Genomic DNA, 16,248 nt, shown 5'->3' on the forward strand with positions numbered 1-16,248 from the left:
TGATGAAATGGCATCTCTTTGGAGAATGTGCTGGGAGAGCACCTGCTTCTGACTCAGGCCTCCAGGGCCCAACATGCCCACTCCTACATTCAGAGACTTCCCACCACAGTTGGAATAGTTCAACTTGCTATTGAGTTCAAAATGGAAATCGAGGTCAGGATCCCAGATGCAGTTAAGCCTTCTAATAGCATCAGTTCCTCCTCCCCAATGTCTCCACTCCTTTGTCCAGGCCACCAACATCTTGGCAAGAATCTCCTGACTTCCTGCCTTGCTCCTCTGGTCCTCAATACCCCAAGTCTTTCTCAAACATGAAGTTGATCTGATTATACACTCACATGTACACTACCCCCAACCTGTATTTTTCAGTGCCTCCCTGTTGTCCATGGGATGATGGTCACAGTTTCCCAACTGAGCAGAGTTGAGCTAAGATGGGCTGCAGACACGTGGTTTATGCCATCTAATAAAAGGCCTGTGGCTTGCAGAGTTCTCTGTGCTTGATCCAAGCTGGCATCCTCCCTGCATCCTGTGAGACCCGCCCTTTCCTCCCCAGTGCCAGCTCTGGCCTGCATTGTGCATTTCCCTGGTCCTTTCTGATTGCCCTCTTCCTTCCCTTCTGCTCGCTTTTCACTGCCTTGAGTCTTTCCTTGATCTCCCAGGGTATGTTCATTGCTCCCCTGGGCTCCCAGTTCCAGGTGCTTCTCTATTTATGCATGCCCTGCACACTGGACTGTCCTTGTCTGTTGGCTAATTTGCCTCCCGCAATGACCGGGGCGCTGGGAAAGCTTTGGCACCTCTGAATCCCCACATAAAGTACAGTGCTGCAGGCACTCAGGCAGCCATGCTAGCTGTTCCTAGAACTGATGGATAGATGGACAAAGTGTGGGTGGACACATGAAGGGCCAAGTGGCTTCTCAGAGCTGCTGTTGAGAAGTCACTGGCACTGTTTAGGAGGTTGGACTAGATGCCCTCTAATGACCCTTCCAAGCCAGAGATCCTGTCCTCTCTCTTTTTTTGTTTCTGAAGACCACTGCATCCTTAATCATTGTGCTCCTCGGGTCTGTCTGGGATGTGCCTTTCCTGCAAGACATGCTTGGAGGCTCATGCTGGGAGAGGCCTCCAGGCTTCTAGTCTCCAACCATGTTGGGGAAGAAGTTAGGACTTGCTGGTGGTGCCTGTGGTGCTCTAGGTCAGGTGTAAGGAAGAAATTGTCTATGTGCCTCTGGTGTTTTGTCCACGTTGTCCCTGGGCTAGGCTGGGCTGCTTCAACTGAGGTAGGGAGGGGAGGGAGCCCTTTAGCCTGAGAACTTCAGACAAGGAGGTAAGATCTGGAATTTTTAATCTTGTTTGAGTTTACAACAAAGTCTGTGGCTTGGCTGCTAAAACTCCGTGCTGGTAAGGGCTGGGAGAGCTCCTTATAGGGAACAAGGTGAGGCACAGGCCTTCGGTGTGAGACGTGGGCAGGGCAAGCGGCACAAGGTCGGCTCCTCCCCAACATCAGAGGCATCCCACATGTGGGCCTGGCCTCCGGACCTAGGCCTGGTCAGGAGAGCAGGAGCTGGCATTTCTATGGGCCTGTGGCAGCAGCCTATAGCTGGAAGAGGCGCTTGCTGGGCTGTAGGGCAAACTGGAGCAGGAAGCCCCTTGTGCTGCCCCGGATTAGTTCTATCCCCAGTCCTAGAAAAGGAGTTTGTAGCTTGGGGTATGCGGCAGAGGAGGGTAGGAGGGATTCGGTCAAACTGCAGGTCAAGAGGTCAGGGCTGGGGACTCAGGGCAATGGAGGCTGAGCCAAAGGGTTGGTTACTGACCTGCCCCTAGAGCGTCAAGGTCAGGTCAGCCCCTCCCACGAAGCGGGACTGGATGCAGGCCACCTGGGGCAGTTGGGCTTGGAAGTGCCTGATGGCAGCCATGCTGATACCAGGGCACATGGACACATCTAACATCCGGAGCTGCTTGCACGCCTGCCCAATGGTATCCAGAGTTCTGTGGGGAGGCCTCCAGTGAGTGCCTGACCTGGCATGGGGACCCAGCCCAGCCCCTGTACTGACTTGTGGCATCATCAGACAACTCACTGCTCTGTGAGCTGACTGCAGCTGGATAGGTTGAGGTGCCGCAGCCTCGGCCAGGAGCTGGCTGCCTGGGCCCAGCCCTCATCACTGAGGAGGCTGCAGTGACTCAGCACCAAGTGCTCCAGGCTGGGGCAGCCCTTGGCCACAGACACCAAACCCTTGTCTGTGAGTGCTGGCAACAGGCTCAGTGACAGTTGCCTCAGCTGGGGGAACCGGAGCACCTGCAAGGATGGGGTGAGGAGTGGGAGGGTATGATAGGGCACTGGAGCCCAGGGCTCTTCCAGGTTCCCCCACCCCCAGCCAGAGGTAGCAGAAGCCAAAGAGAATGGAACTTCTTCCAAGCAAAGAGTGGGTTGGCCTGGGCCTGGGTCTAGTGCCAGGATCATCAGCCTATCCACACCTCCAGTCCCAATCCCACACCTTGGCCAAACTGGCATCAGTTAGCTTGATGCAGGCTGTGAGGTCCAACTCCTGCAAGGCCCGCAGCATGAGCAGGGAAGGGCCCTGTGGCTGGGGAGGCTCTTTGGGGCCTGAGGCCTGATGCTCCAACTCTTGATGTAGCTGTGGGAAGAGGCTCCTGCTTCTCAGGTTCCTCCTGAGTTTGGCCCTCAAATGGTCCTAGAGAGACATTCAGGAGGGGCAGGGGGTGGGGGTGGGTAGCTGGATCCAGGGACCGCCCCCGCCTTCCATGACCTGCACCTGGGGCTCCTGTGTAGGCTCTTCACTTGGTTCCCCCAGCCCCAGAAGTCCCCAGTCTCGGAGCTCCTTGCACCAGGCCAGGCGCAGGACTGAGAGGTGGGTTAGGTAGGCACAGATGGCCTGCAGGGTCCTGTTGGTGAGGGCCACACAGGAAGATAAGTCTAGCACCCTGAGGCTTGGGCTCAGCACTGAGATCAGGGAGAGCACTGAGGCATCCTAGGAGGGAAGTGGAGAAGGGAGAGAGCAATGAGCAGGTGACTTCTGCAAGGGTCCCTATGCAGGTTCTACTCAAGATTCCAGCCCCACAGGCAACAGAGAGCTACCAATGGGTCCATAGAGGGAAGCAACAATGTCCCTGTGTTGGTGAAAGGTAGGGACACCAGGAGGAGTTTGCTGGAGGACAAAGGCCTAGATTGTCTGGGGCAGGAAGGATGCAGGTGGAAGTTTCTAAAGTATCTGCCCTGCCTGTACTCCAGGCCCCTCCTGAAGGTGTGGGCTAAGGCAGCCCTCTGACCACAGCTTATTGGACCCTCATTGGACATCTGACCCTAGCTGAGCCAGTCAGGTATGCTCCCTCTATAATGTGAAGCAGAACTCTGAGGTCACTGTGGGGGTAGGGCTGCCACCTGCCAGAAGCAGGAGCTAAGGGCAGAGTAGAGGAAGCTGGTTTGTAAAGAGATGCAGAGATACGGGGGAGAGCTGATAAAGAGACACATGGCGGTAACAGGAAGACAGAGTGGGGCAGGGCAAGAGAAGCACTTGTGGGGGAAAGGAGACGGTGTTCAGGTTGGAATGCCCTGGGTACATTGACAGTTTGAAGGAATGATCCACTAAAGAGGGAGAGACTGATTTTGCCAAGTTAGGGATGCCACCCAGAGGGACAGGGCTGAGTCCTAATGAACTGGCTGCAGCCAAGAAATGACCCTGTGACACATCATATTACCTCTGTCAGGTCCTGCCTGAGCAACCTCCCTGTGTAACCTCGGTGCCCATTCCCTGCAGACCCCTTCTTTCATCTTTCCTGCCTCCAGAACGAACACCTGCACTCAGTACCCCTACCCAGACTGCCCGGGTCACCGAGCACTTTGCATACGAGGTGTGTGCCACCTTGTGGGCTGGGCCAGCCTGGTGTCCTGGACTTCCCTCCATGCAGGCACACGGTAGGGGCTGAGCGGGGGAGTGCTGGCAGCAGCACTGTCTGTCCAGGCTCCTTTTCCCTTGTGTCCTAAGTTCTGTTCTCACTACTGTTCCTTGGACATAAACATTGGGCAGTTCCTCCCTGCTGCCACATGTGCAACTCCCCCAGCCACAGCCCTGGAGAGGAAGGAAGGAGATGGTGTGCTCACCTTGAGTGAGGCGCAGTAGGCCAGGCTGAGGGAGGCCAGTGGGGCTGGAGCTCTGTGCCCTGAACCCAGGGCCTGAGCCAGGCCCCACCCACTCACCAGGCAGCACTCTGCCAGGTCCAAGCTCTGCAGCTCCTGCAGGCACCCCAGGGCCGTACATCCTGCGTCTGTCAGCCACTGCAGCTTCCTCAGGCTGAGGTGCTGCAGGTGCCCCAGGCCCCGGCTTATGGCCACGAGTGCCCCGTCAGCCAGTCCTGAGCAGCCGCCGAGGTCCAGGGAGATCAGGCCCGATTGCAGGCGGCAAAGGGCAGCCACAGCCTCTGTGGAGAGGTCCTGGCAGCCATGCAGGCTCAGTTCCTGCAGCTGCAGCCCGGCCACCTGACCCAGGGCCTGCAGGGCCTCAGGGAGCAAGCCAGTGCCACTCAGGTCCAGGGCATGCAGCCTACCAGCCCTTTCCTTCACGAACTGCAGCAGGTTGTGGAAGGAGAGTTGGGAGGGGGAGGAGTCTTGGGGGCCAAGAGATCCCCAGGCTGGGCCAATTTCAAAGGTGAGGTGACAGTAGGCCAAGGAGAGGCGCTCCAAGCTGGGGGCACAGCTGCTGAGCCGGTTGAAGCTGAGGTCGGTCAGGTCCCACAGGCCAGCCAAGTTGAGCTCACAGAGGCCACTCAACACTTGCTGGACCCGCTGTGCCGTCTCGGGCTGAGCTAGTAGCATGCCCGATGTGAAGAGGCTGTTGCAGCCACTGAGGTCAAGGATACGCAGGGCTGGGCAGCCTAGGATCAGGGCCACAAAGGCGGCCTCCGAGGGGCTGCCCCCACTGAGGCACAAGCTCTGCAGATGCGGGCCCAAGTGGTAGGCAACACACTCCAGCACCTCATGCGAAGCTAGTGAGTCATCCAGGTTGGTCAGGCTGATACAGGTGATGCCCCTGAGGCCCAGGCTCTTGATGGCCAGGAGGGAGGCAGAGGACACAGGGATGTTGTACTGCACATTGGTCTAAGGGGCAGCAATAGGACTGGGGTTAGCCCTCTGGCTTCAGAGAGGGTTGGCCATCAGGTCTCTGAAGCCAGAGATCAGGGAAGGACCCTGTCACAATGGAGACCACTGTGCTGTGCGGTGTCATGTGTGGTCGAAGGGGACAAGTCACTCTGGGGCTCAAAGGGGATGACTTGAGGGGAGGAAGGTTAGTGATGGATGGGACTGGATGCCTACAGAGGGGTGGGGCATTGGCATGCTGGGGACAGGGGGCTGGGGGTGGCCTAGAGGAGAGCCAGTGAAGCCCCCAGGAGGCAGAAGGACAAAGTATGATAGATCCCAAACTTTGGGCCTTTCAGAAGGTGGCCCTGAGACCCACAGACTCAGCTCCTACTCCAGAGAGTCAGAGCTCAGCATTAGCTAAGCAACCAGCCTCCTTCGCTTTCTCGAGCATATAAATAGCCCTCAGAACAGCCAAAGGCAGTAAGAAGCAAAGCAGTTGTCACCACCACACCCTGGGTGGCCCAGGTGCCAGAAGTCTAGGGCAGGCAGTGAGGCCTTGGTCCCCTGGTGGCTTCAGTATCTTAGCCACATGAATGTTTGCAAAAATGGGTTTTGTGTGTCAGCAAAAATGTGTGCATACATGTATGCATATGTGTGTGCGCACCAACATGTGTGGGTCCTGCAGGTTCCAGAGTTCAAGATGTGCTTGAGATCCCTGGGGTTCATCTCTGGAGTGTCCATCTTCTTTGTCCAGGTAAGGAAGGAGAAGTCTCCTATTTCTGTGGTCAGAAGCTAAGAGAATGAATCTTGTGGTGCCAAGAAAGTGGGGCTGGCCCTGCTGTGGAGGAACAGGGGAGAGTGGAGAGTCCATGGCTGGTGTGGGGTGGAGCTCAGAGGCGAGCTCAGGGTTAAGTGAGGAGAACAGGCTGGCTTGCGTAGACATTTGGGGAGTCCCAGTTTTCACAGAAACTTCCCTGATTTTGTGCCAAAGGGAAGTTGGGACAGGTCTGTGAGGAACAGGTATGGGGGAGGTTTTTTCTACCTTTGATGGAAGCCCAGGGTGCAGGCAAGCAGTACTCAAAAGCTCTTGCTTTAATCCATCAACATGATTCCAATGCAGGAAAGCAAGCTCTCTAAAAAACCTGTCCTGTAAGTTACTGCAAGAACAAGCGATGTTCCCCACTTCTACCCCACAGAATATCATCAAAAGGAAGTCAGAAAGGTAGAAATGACACATAATACACACTCCTATAAGACACTTATTACAGGATTCTCCCAGGAAGACACATGAAACTCATTCCCGGGTACAGAAACTAGGCTGGCTTCTGTCACAGAGAGAAACAGATACCTATGGCTGTCATCATGGGAAGGAGTGTGTGGTGAGAAATGGGGGCCTGGGGCACCTGGCTGGCTCAATCGGCAGAGCACGTGACTCTGGATCTCAGGGTCATGAGTTCAAGCCCCACTTTGGGCATGGAGCCTAAAAGGAAGGGAAGGGAAGAAATGGGGGCTGGCTTCTGACTACTTCCACGGGAATCAGGGGTCAAACCGGGCTCCCTGTCCAGATCCCATTCCAGGAATGTAGGGATTGTGGGCCAGAGGATCACTTCCCACAGCCCCCTCTCGTGGACACTGGGAGACAATGGAGTAGTGGGAACCCCAAGGGCCTGCGTTCTTCTCTAAGATTTAAGGAGAGTGGGAAGATCCCACTGGGTGGGGAAGGTGATACAAAATGATGAAAAGAGCAGGGAGAAAAGGTTCTAGAAGAGAATGGTAAAGCAGACCTCCAGCCATTTGAAAGCCCTGCCTGACAGAGGAAGCAGTCTGATGATGAAGAGTATGCTGTGGCTGCCAAGCGCAGAGCAGGGCTGGCTGCCGAGGCAGTACTACCTCCACCCTCACATCTTGTGCCCCCACCCTCCCACCCCCAGGGGCTTGCCGTAGTCCTTGTTTCTCTTGCTTCCTGAGCCTTGGCAGCCAGGAATGTTCTCATGTTCTTCCCTCTCCCACAACCTCCCTATGAACAGGCAGATGAACAGCTGAGGGGGGGCAATGGTACTCAGCCTAGAGTCCAAGTCCAGGGTTGGTTGGTGGCAATAAAACCCATCAAATAAAGGCACAGGACCTGATGTAAAGCAGGTCTTAGCAGCTACTGGGAGGTGTGTGTGTGTGTGTGTGTGTGTTGAGATTTAAGACCGCCTCCTTGCTCCCCACTGTTTTTCTTGGTGGTGTGGGGGCAGCCTCTAAGCCATCACCCAGGTGGTCTGCCTTAGACTCAAAGTGCAGGTGCCCAGGAGCAGCCTTTTAGTGATATTTTTCATTTGTGGGGAGCAGAGCAGCAGACAGAAGAAGCAGGCTCCTGGATTCTGGTCTTTAGCCCCAGTGTAGGAAGGTACCCTTCCTAGGCCCTAGGAAGATGCTTCTAGAGGTCCAAAGGAGGACTGCAAGCATATCTGTTTTGTTCCAGCTGCCTCATCCACAAAGGAGCCAACTAAGCCCCATGTCCTTTTTACACAATGCTGGCATCTTAACAGTCAATGCCAAGATGCCAAGTCATTTGGAAAATGCCCTAAATCTGCTAAAAGGGGCACATATCCCTTGACTGTGAGAGGCCAAGACTTCATTGTACCTAATGAAGCCCTGAGCTGAAACTGCAGGCTTGTGGGCAAGATTGGAAACCCATCTGATAGAGAAATGGCTCTCCCATCTGCTGGCAGAGGGATCCCAAATGGCATGCTGTTCTCCAGAAGAAAGTGTATGCTCTGGCACCCAGGGGCTTTGGTCTATAGAGAGGAGCTAGACCTTGGGGGTCATTTCCAGAGGCTCCTGGGGGCCTTTATAAACACCCCAAGCAAGAGAAGGCAGTGGAGGGCAGAAGCTGAGCTGTCCTGAGTTCTTCACAGAGACCAACCCAGTGGCAGGCAACCAGGCTCTCACCGGAATGGGCAGATCCTGTGTTGGGGGGAGGGCAGGGGGGCACTGCCTTTGTCTACCTTCTTATTTGAGAAAAACTAGGATTAAGTGGGGGTAGGTCAGGGAGAATAACAAGTCATCAATCCAGCATCCTAGCTTGGCCTGGTGAGGCATGAATGAACCCCAGTCATGCTTTGGTGAACCAGTATCTTTGGTAGCACATACTAGCAGGAGGCGCTGCTTCCTTATCAACCTGCCCACATATGAGCCCTGGAAGATGGTTCCTGACAATGAATTCTGAAAATTGCTCTCTGGGACATGGTTGTGGTGGGATGTCAGCAGAACCCTAGATGCCATGTACCTGTGGCCTGGCCTTCCAGTGCTCCCAGCCCGGGTGGGGCTGAGTTTTGCAGAGCCACCAAATAGGTCTTTGCCAGCATCCCATCTAGGCCTCACAGTCAGCTGGAGGAGCCCCAGTGCTGAGATGGTGGATTCTACGATCTCAAACTCTGCCCTGGCCTCTTTCTCCTCACTCCCTTATCCTATTCTAATCTATTCCTTCCTGACTGCCCACTTTTCTTCTCCTGCCCTCTCCTTATTTGCTGGACTCAAAGAACCTCTGCCCTGATTACTTCTCCTTGGGGTCCTGTGGCCCTGCCTGCCATGCTGCCGTGCCCATTCTTCTTGCCCTCAGCCCTGCCAGGGACTATGAGACTGCTGCCTCCTCTGGGTCTATGCTGGGAGTACAGAATTCTGCCTGTGGAAGCCACAGTCTCCCCTCTTGCCTCCCCCACTGCCACCTCCTCCCCACCTTCTGGCTCTCTTCTCATCCCTCTCAAGGTTTCTCTCCATGCCCACCATTCTCTCCAGCCCCTGACACAAGTGCACCACCCTCCCCTCACTCCAACCTTCCCAGAGATGACCTGTTGTGTTTCAGAGAGAAGCCAAAGCCATCAGGTGGGAAGGCCCTCCCTTTGCCCTGTTCATATTCACCAGTTGTCAGGACCCATCCTAATCTCCTTCCCTCTCTTGCTCCTAATCCCCTTCTCTGGGCCTACTGGGCCTGCCCCACCTTCTTCCATAGTAACCCGCAGTCCACTGCTCCTTCCTCAGTTTACAAATGCCCCAGAGTCACAAAAAAGGCCTCCCTTGATCCTGCCTCCCTCTCCTCATTACTCCTGCTTCTCCCCTTTCCTCTGACGTCAGGTCTCTTGGAAGCATGTGGGCACACCTATACCTGAGCTTAGCCGCCTTTTTACCCCTTGCCTCACCCACTTACCCCTCCCATCCAGCAAGGTCATCAACACCTGGGGGCTCCTCTCAGACCTCCTACAAGTGTCCTTTCTGCCATGCCACCTGCTGTGGATGGCCAGTTTCCTCCATGCTATGTTCCACTGGGGGCTCTGTGGCTCTGCCTGCCTGGCTCTCCTCCTACTGTCTAGCTTGTTTCCCATCAGCCTCTTTTGGGGTCACCAAAGAAGAGAGAGAGTGAGTTCCTCATGGTATGTTCCACCCCACCACACACACACACACGTACGTGCACACACTCTCTGCTGTTCTCCCTGTGCGCCCTGGCAGACTGCACTTCATCCCAGTCCAACGACTTTACTTGCGGACCCTGGGAATTAGTTACCCGATGGAACTTGCCAGATACACAGGTGTAACATGACCACGTCTGAATTCACTGTCTTATCCCCCACCGATGCCCCTTTTTCTTAACTCTTAGTGCCCTCTACCAAGTCACCCAAGTCAGAGATCTGGGAGCCATTCTAGACCCTTCTCTCACACTCCACATTCATGGTGACCAAAGTCCCTTCCATCTTATCTCTCTGACACACTGTAGCATGCATGTCCCTCTGCTCCTGCCTCATAGCTTGTGCCCTAGATCAGGTTCCTGTATTGTCTCTCAGAAATACATTACAGCAGTTGTCCCCTTTTGAGGGTCCTGGCCCTCAGTCTTTCTGGCTCCATTCTAGTCTTGGTACTGTCACCAGGTGATCCTTATAAAAGGCAAATTGACCATGCTCTTCAGACCCCTTGAAGGTTCTCTACTCCATGCGACGGAAGCTGAGCTTCTCTGCCAGCACTGGAGCCCTGCCTACTTCTTTGCGCCCAGCTTTCCCACACCTGCCCCCGCTCCCCCTCCCTCCCGCCCCCAGCCCTGGCTCTGGGAATGGCACTTCTTATTGGTGCCTCATGGTGCCATGCCTCCACTTGGCTGCTTTTTCTGTTTGGTTGTAGTGATGAGTGTGAGGGTTGTCTCACCTCTCACCTACTCCTATTTGTCTATTTGGCAAATATTTATTCCCCTCTCTAGCCTCATCCCAGGCACGCCCTTCTCCATGAAGTCTTTTCTGAATCTTCTCTGATCCCCTGTGTCCCACACAAGACTCCAAATGCAGCACTACTACTACCTACCCACTCCTTTGGCTTGTGCTTACTACCAACTCACAAGTGCTGTGCCTCCCCCAGCCCTGCAGCCCCAGGGCCCAGCACAGGGCTAGGCACAGACAGGCAGCATCAGTATCTGAGTGAGTGAGGGCTCTCTGAGCAGCTCTGGTAACTCTCCCACTTCCTTCTGCCCTGGAAGATTCCAAGCCTTTGTGCTGAGGCCCCTGCCTCTACCTCTCTTTTTACTTCCCTATGACAATGTGGCCCCCAGATTCACCCAGCAAAGAGGCCACTAGCTTCAGAGGAGCTTCCTCAGCAAACTGCTCCACACTGCCACTTCCTGAGAAGCGACATCCTCCCCACCCTATCGAAGACCAGGCCTGTATCACCTCAGGTGGCATCCACCATTTCTCACCTCTCTTCTTCATTCATTCACATTCGCCCCTCCTTTATTACTCTCTGCAGCATAAGAACACATTTGAGACTTCTCCCAATGAAAATCCTTTTGTCAAGTCCCCTCAACCTCTCATCATTGCCCCATTTATTTCCTTCCTTTCGTGGGGAAATTTCTTGCAAAGGAGGTCAACTGTCTACACTGTCCTTCTTATCTCATTCATTCCTCCACACACCTGGCTTTTCCTCCAGATGCCAAGTGTTGCTGAAGTCACTGGGGACCTCTCTGGACATTGGACATCACAGACACTATCTGCTCTTTATTTTCTGGACTCTTCATGGGATATGACACTGTTAGTCATCCACTCAACACTGTAAATGCTCTCCACTTATGACTTCTGCCCCCTCTTCTCACTGGAATCTCCTCTATGCCTCACTGGTGCCTCCTCCATACCATGCCCTTAGACTGGTGTACTCCCCCTGGGGATTCTGTGGCCTGCTCTTCCTATGGATCGTCATGTGCTCCCTGGGGCAAGTTACTTAGATCCATGTTTCAACCTCTACCCATTCTGTAATGATACCCACCTCTGTATTTATTACTGAGACACTTCTCTTGAACTCCTCATTCAGAAATTCAACAACCAACTGCATCTCACCATCTTGATGTCTCATACTTCAATTTTCCACAAGTCCAACTATCTTTACACACTAACTAAGCTCAATGATACAGGACAGATTACATGACAACAGACCCTATGTGTATACACACATTTAATGTGTGACAGAGGAGAAGTCCAACCCAGAAAGGAAGGGGAAGATTATATATAAATGGTATGAGGGCTATTTGAAAACTAATTAGTTTAGTTTCTTATCTGACAGCATAAATCAAAATAAATTTCGCCAATTAAAAAAATTACTATAAAAATTGAAACCATAAAATAGAAGAAAAAATTGTGTTGTGAACTTAAAACCTCTCTAAAAAATAGAGTCTAATAAAAAAAAGGAGAGAAATATGAGGTACATCAAATCACTGAGGAGGCAAGGGGTCTCCAAATTTAAAAAGCAAGAAAACAAAAGATGTTCAGGATCCACAACATAGAAATTTAACCTCTGTATCTCATAAATAAGCACATACCTACAAATCAAATTCAAAGGCAAATATGTTAGGAATATATTTCAATGAATATGTAAAAGATTAATCTCTTTAATATATAAAAGGTTCATACAAATGGATAAGGAAAATACTACGATGCTAATGATTAAATGGATAAAGAACGTGAATAAACAAGAGAAGGAAATAGAAATGGTCAGCTAATGAGAAAACTGTTCAACCTCAGGAATATTCAAAGAAGTCAAAATTAAAACAAACAAGGAGCTTTCACTGCTTGCCTTTCAAACTGTCACAGATGTCTGCACGCACTTCTGAGCTGGGCTGTCTCCCCAACCCCGACTCACCCTCTCCAGTCCACTCTGCACTGCAGAGATCTAAGACACATCACACCTTGTCACTCCCCTGCCTTAACATTCCTTTAAAGGCTCCGTGATGGTAATCAGGATGGAACCCCAGCAATAGCGCCAGTTTGCAGCCTGACCTCTCTTTAGCTTCATCTCCCACCACTTCTATCTAAGTTCTAGTCACATGGAACTTGTGTGGTCATATCCAGAACTGTTTCACACCTTGGCGCCTTCACCTGTGCTGTTACCAGTATGGAAGACCAACCTTCACCCTTATCCTATTCCATGAGGAAACTTTCCCTGATGCTGCTGCTCTCCTTTGGATGCCCTTCTTCCTGTTCTTGTTGCACCCTTCATTCCAATGTCATAGCACCCAACACACGACATCACGATCACTAACGTACTTGTCTTTCTCCTTCACTGGACTATGAGCTCCTCTGGGCAGAGGACTATGTCTTATTTATCTGTAAAGTCCCAGCACTGTACCCAGAGCCAACTATGTATGAATGTAACATATGTGTGAACAAGTGTGCATGGATAGATGGATGGATGGATGGATGGATGGATGGATGATGTATGAGCAGGGCCACAAGCAAACTGAAGTGACAGACAACTGAGAATGGGCCAGATGAGGGTGGCCACCTTACCTCCCGAAGAGCATTCTGGGCTGCACAGTACCAAGCCCGACTCACGAGGGAGGCCTCTTTCTGATCTGACAGAGGCAGGAAGCTCAGAATATATGTGAGCATCTGAGGGAAAAAGACAGGACATTGGAAACTGTAAGAACTGGGGGCCTTTGGAACCTTCTCCACCTGGTAGAATAGTAGGTCTGAGGGGACTGGAATACTGGCTTCTAGTTCGTCTTTAATCCTAAGCTTCATGGGATCTTCACTTCCCCTCTCCAGCCTCTAAGGATCTTTCCTGTGAACAAACCATTCCTGAGCCCCACCTGGATGCAGGTTTGTATTGATTGATAAAAAGCAAACTTCCCACTCAGTTTGGTAAAAAGAGCCTGGGCACTGGGACTAGATAAACCTAGTTCAATTGCTTATCTATCACCTGCCCTCTCTGAGTCTTGTTTTTCTAATCTGTAAAATGGCAAATGTAGTGAGATCTAAATGGGTTATGGTGAGCATCAAGTAACGTAGTAAAGGGTCTGGCATAGGACCTCAGACACAGCAAGTCAGATCTCCTCCTCTGATCTTCAGAAGCCACACCCCATCTACCTGCCATCACAGGTCAGGCTCTGGGTCTTCCCTCTTTCCCCATCTTCTCCACTGCCAACCTGCTTTCTCAGCTGGCTGTTAAGCTATGATCCCAGCAGGACCCAGCCCAGGTGCTCAGGCCGTCACTCCACACATGCTCTGTGAGGCTGGAGGCCCTATAAGGGACCGGGAATGGAGTCGCCTGTGAGGACAGGAATGATCTAATATTAACTATTCTTTTCTTCTGGAATCTTCTCTCCTGGACCATTGTGACACTGTGTTTTCCAGGGCTCCACTCACCACTCCAATTGCCCTGTTTCCGGATTCTTCTGTGGCACCCAGGGTTCAGACCTGGGTCTTTCAATCTGAGGTTTATTTCCAAGGATAATAAATTTGTTTGCATGGCTTCAACAGTTACCTCTACAGGAATAACCAACAATTCAATATCCCCGTATTGTCTCATCATTCATGTGCTGGTCCAGTGTTGCCAATTGTCCACAGGATCCTTCATCTAAATGTTTTACTATCACCTTTATCTCAACCAAAATTCATATTCTCAGTCTAAAGCATCCCTTATTCCCAACTTTCCAGTATCTGAACTTCAATGCCAACAGTGCATCTTACCTGAAGACCTTGATACTTTGAACTCTTCGTGCTCTTCTGTCCCTTGCTGTCAGATACAGGTGTACAGCACAAGCTTTAGGCCAGGCTAACTTAGACTCATTCAAATCCCCACTCTACTGCTTCTGAGCTCTGTGACTTATGTGGCCTCAGGCAAGGTAATTGACCTCTCTCAGCTTCAGTTTCCATACCATACACATATATACAGGTATATATACATATATTTAATAGATATAATGTGGTTGACAACTAGTAGATGTTCCATAAATGGTTGCTGGATTGCTGCTACTAATATTTTTACCACTGAAACTTTAGAATCTCAGCAGCCCAGATCTTCATTACCCCAGACGTGGGGCGCTTCTACAATCTCCCACCTGCCTCCAGGCTCATCCTTGCTAGTCATTCTGCACACTGCAACAAGGTTAACTTTCCTAAAAAAAAAACCAGCATTCAGTCTTAGTATATCCCTGATGAAAACCTGCAGGGTACCCTAATGCCCTGAGGACAAAATCTCCACTCTTGGGTCAGCACTGCCAGGCCCTATGCCTGACCGGATCCCTGATTCCAGAGCTTCCCCAGTTCAGTCTCCCCACTGTCCTATAAACATAGCATGCCTATTACTTTTTGCCTATGTGGGTCTCTTTCCTGGAATGCCCTTCCTTAACCTTGACCTCACCAGTGCATTCTAATCTCTTCTTCCTTTCTTTGATTCCTAGCACCAGAAGGTACTCAGCCAATACTTACTGGATTGAACTAAAGATGGACAGTCCTATATCTCTATTTTCACCAAAGCCCTCTACCTGTATTTTCACCAAAGGTTTGCTAAGGGAAGGGATGGGGAGAGAAAGCAGATCACTTTACCTGAGAGAAGTACTGGGGACTGGGGAGAACAGCCTTCTAGGCCAGGAAGGCTAGGCATGGGGAAGAGAACACTGATGAGATTGGGACTGACTAAGCCCCCAATCCCAGGGGAAGGCAGGGAAGCCTATCTGAGCCAAGTTAAGACAGTGGCCATCCTGTCTTCTGGGGCTCAGCAACCAACCCAAAAAGCAAAGGGAGAAGGCAGTACACCTGTCCTCTCTGAGGGGAGGGAGCATGATTCTTTGAACTGAGAAGGGGGTAGCTTTTCTAGAGGGAAGAAGAGGCAGTGATAAGGATGAAGAGGCCATCCCATGAACCCCATCCTAAGGGGCTACTAGAGATAAAACTGGTCATTCCTAGGATCTATGGAGATGGAACAAACATCCTCTGGAGCCCAGGAGATAAAGGATGCCATGGCAGGGGAGTCAGCGGAGTGGGAGCTGTCTTATTCTTGCTAAGGAGAAGGACCACCGTTCCAGGGCCAATGAGTAAAGGGTGACTTGCCTCTCACGGACAGCAGGAGGGGGATGCCAACTCTCAAGGCAAAAGGGATGGAGAGACCATCCCAAGAGACCACTGGCAACAAAACCTGTTCTCTGTCTCTGGCCAATGGCGATAGAGTGCTCTTGCTCCAGGCTAAGGAAAAGGCGCAAACATCCCATGGGGTGAAGGAGGTAGGGGCAGCCATCACTAGGGGCCTAGGGAGTGGGGAGCAAGCCTGTCTTCGGTGAAGTAATTCAGCGACTGTGCCTGGAATTGATTGAAGGGGGCAGTCTGCTTCCCACCGCCAGGGGGAGGGGCAAAGGGAATGAAGTGATCACCCCAAAGAGGCCAACGAGGATACGGCCGGTTACCCTTCGGGGACGATTGTATGAAACGGACATCTTCCAGAACTGAGGGGGAAGGGGCGGCCATCTCTAGAGAGGTGGGTAGGCTGAGACCCTGTCCTGGTTGAGGTGACGAGGCAACCAAATCGTGGAGCCGATGGGGGTGAAGAGAATGGTTCCCCCAAGCTAAGGTGATAGGGTGGCCCAAAGGCGGGGCCGTTACCCATAGCCAGCAGATCCTGGGATCTCCCCGGCGGGTCGTTTCAACCAGGCGGGCAGAGCCGGGCGAGCTGTCTGACAGCCCCTCCCCACAGCCCGGGACCCCGAGGGCGGAGCCTGTCCCAAGCTAAGCCTGAGGGCGGACTCCTCTCACCTCCTGGGGCAGCGACTCCGCCATCGCATCCCAGCCGCCACCGCCCCCGTGCAAGCCTTTCTGGGAAATGTAGTCTTACCGACTTTCGGGGGGAGGGTCTTGGGAAGGAAGTGGATCCCCCAC

The 16,248-nt window shown here is 52.3% G+C and overlaps 1 protein-coding gene across 4 annotated transcripts; it reads right to left on the minus strand.

Annotated features, from left to right (window-relative positions):
* Positions 1–1,319: 1,319 nt before the first annotated feature.
* Positions 1,320–16,244, minus strand: LOC121045439 (Leucine-rich repeat-containing protein 29). 4 transcript variants are annotated; one of them, XM_040498321.1, is made up of 7 exons: positions 16,126–16,244; positions 12,886–12,987; positions 4,112–5,104; positions 2,766–2,981; positions 2,487–2,627; positions 2,070–2,287; positions 1,320–1,980 (listed from the first exon to the last, which is right to left on the minus strand). In XM_040498321.1, exons 1-7 carry the CDS (start codon positions 16,147–16,149, stop codon positions 1,812–1,814), a joined length of 1,863 nt encoding a protein of 620 aa, XP_040354255.1. In that variant the 5' UTR covers positions 16,150–16,244; the 3' UTR covers positions 1,320–1,811. The 4 variants fall into 4 exon arrangements, with proteins under 4 accessions (XP_040354255.1, XP_040354252.1, XP_040354254.1 ...); XM_040498318.1 differs by having other exon boundaries at positions 2,487–2,684; XM_040498320.1 differs by lacking the exon at positions 16,126–16,244 and adding an exon at positions 14,068–16,081 and having other exon boundaries at positions 2,487–2,684.
* Positions 16,245–16,248: the final 4 nt, after the last annotated feature.

This window comes from Herpailurus yagouaroundi, unplaced genomic scaffold (assembly GCF_014898765.1).
Source record: "Herpailurus yagouaroundi ecotype Mexico unplaced genomic scaffold, PumYag 190, whole genome shotgun sequence".
In the NCBI taxonomy this organism is placed as follows: domain Eukaryota; kingdom Metazoa; phylum Chordata; class Mammalia; order Carnivora; family Felidae; genus Herpailurus; species Herpailurus yagouaroundi.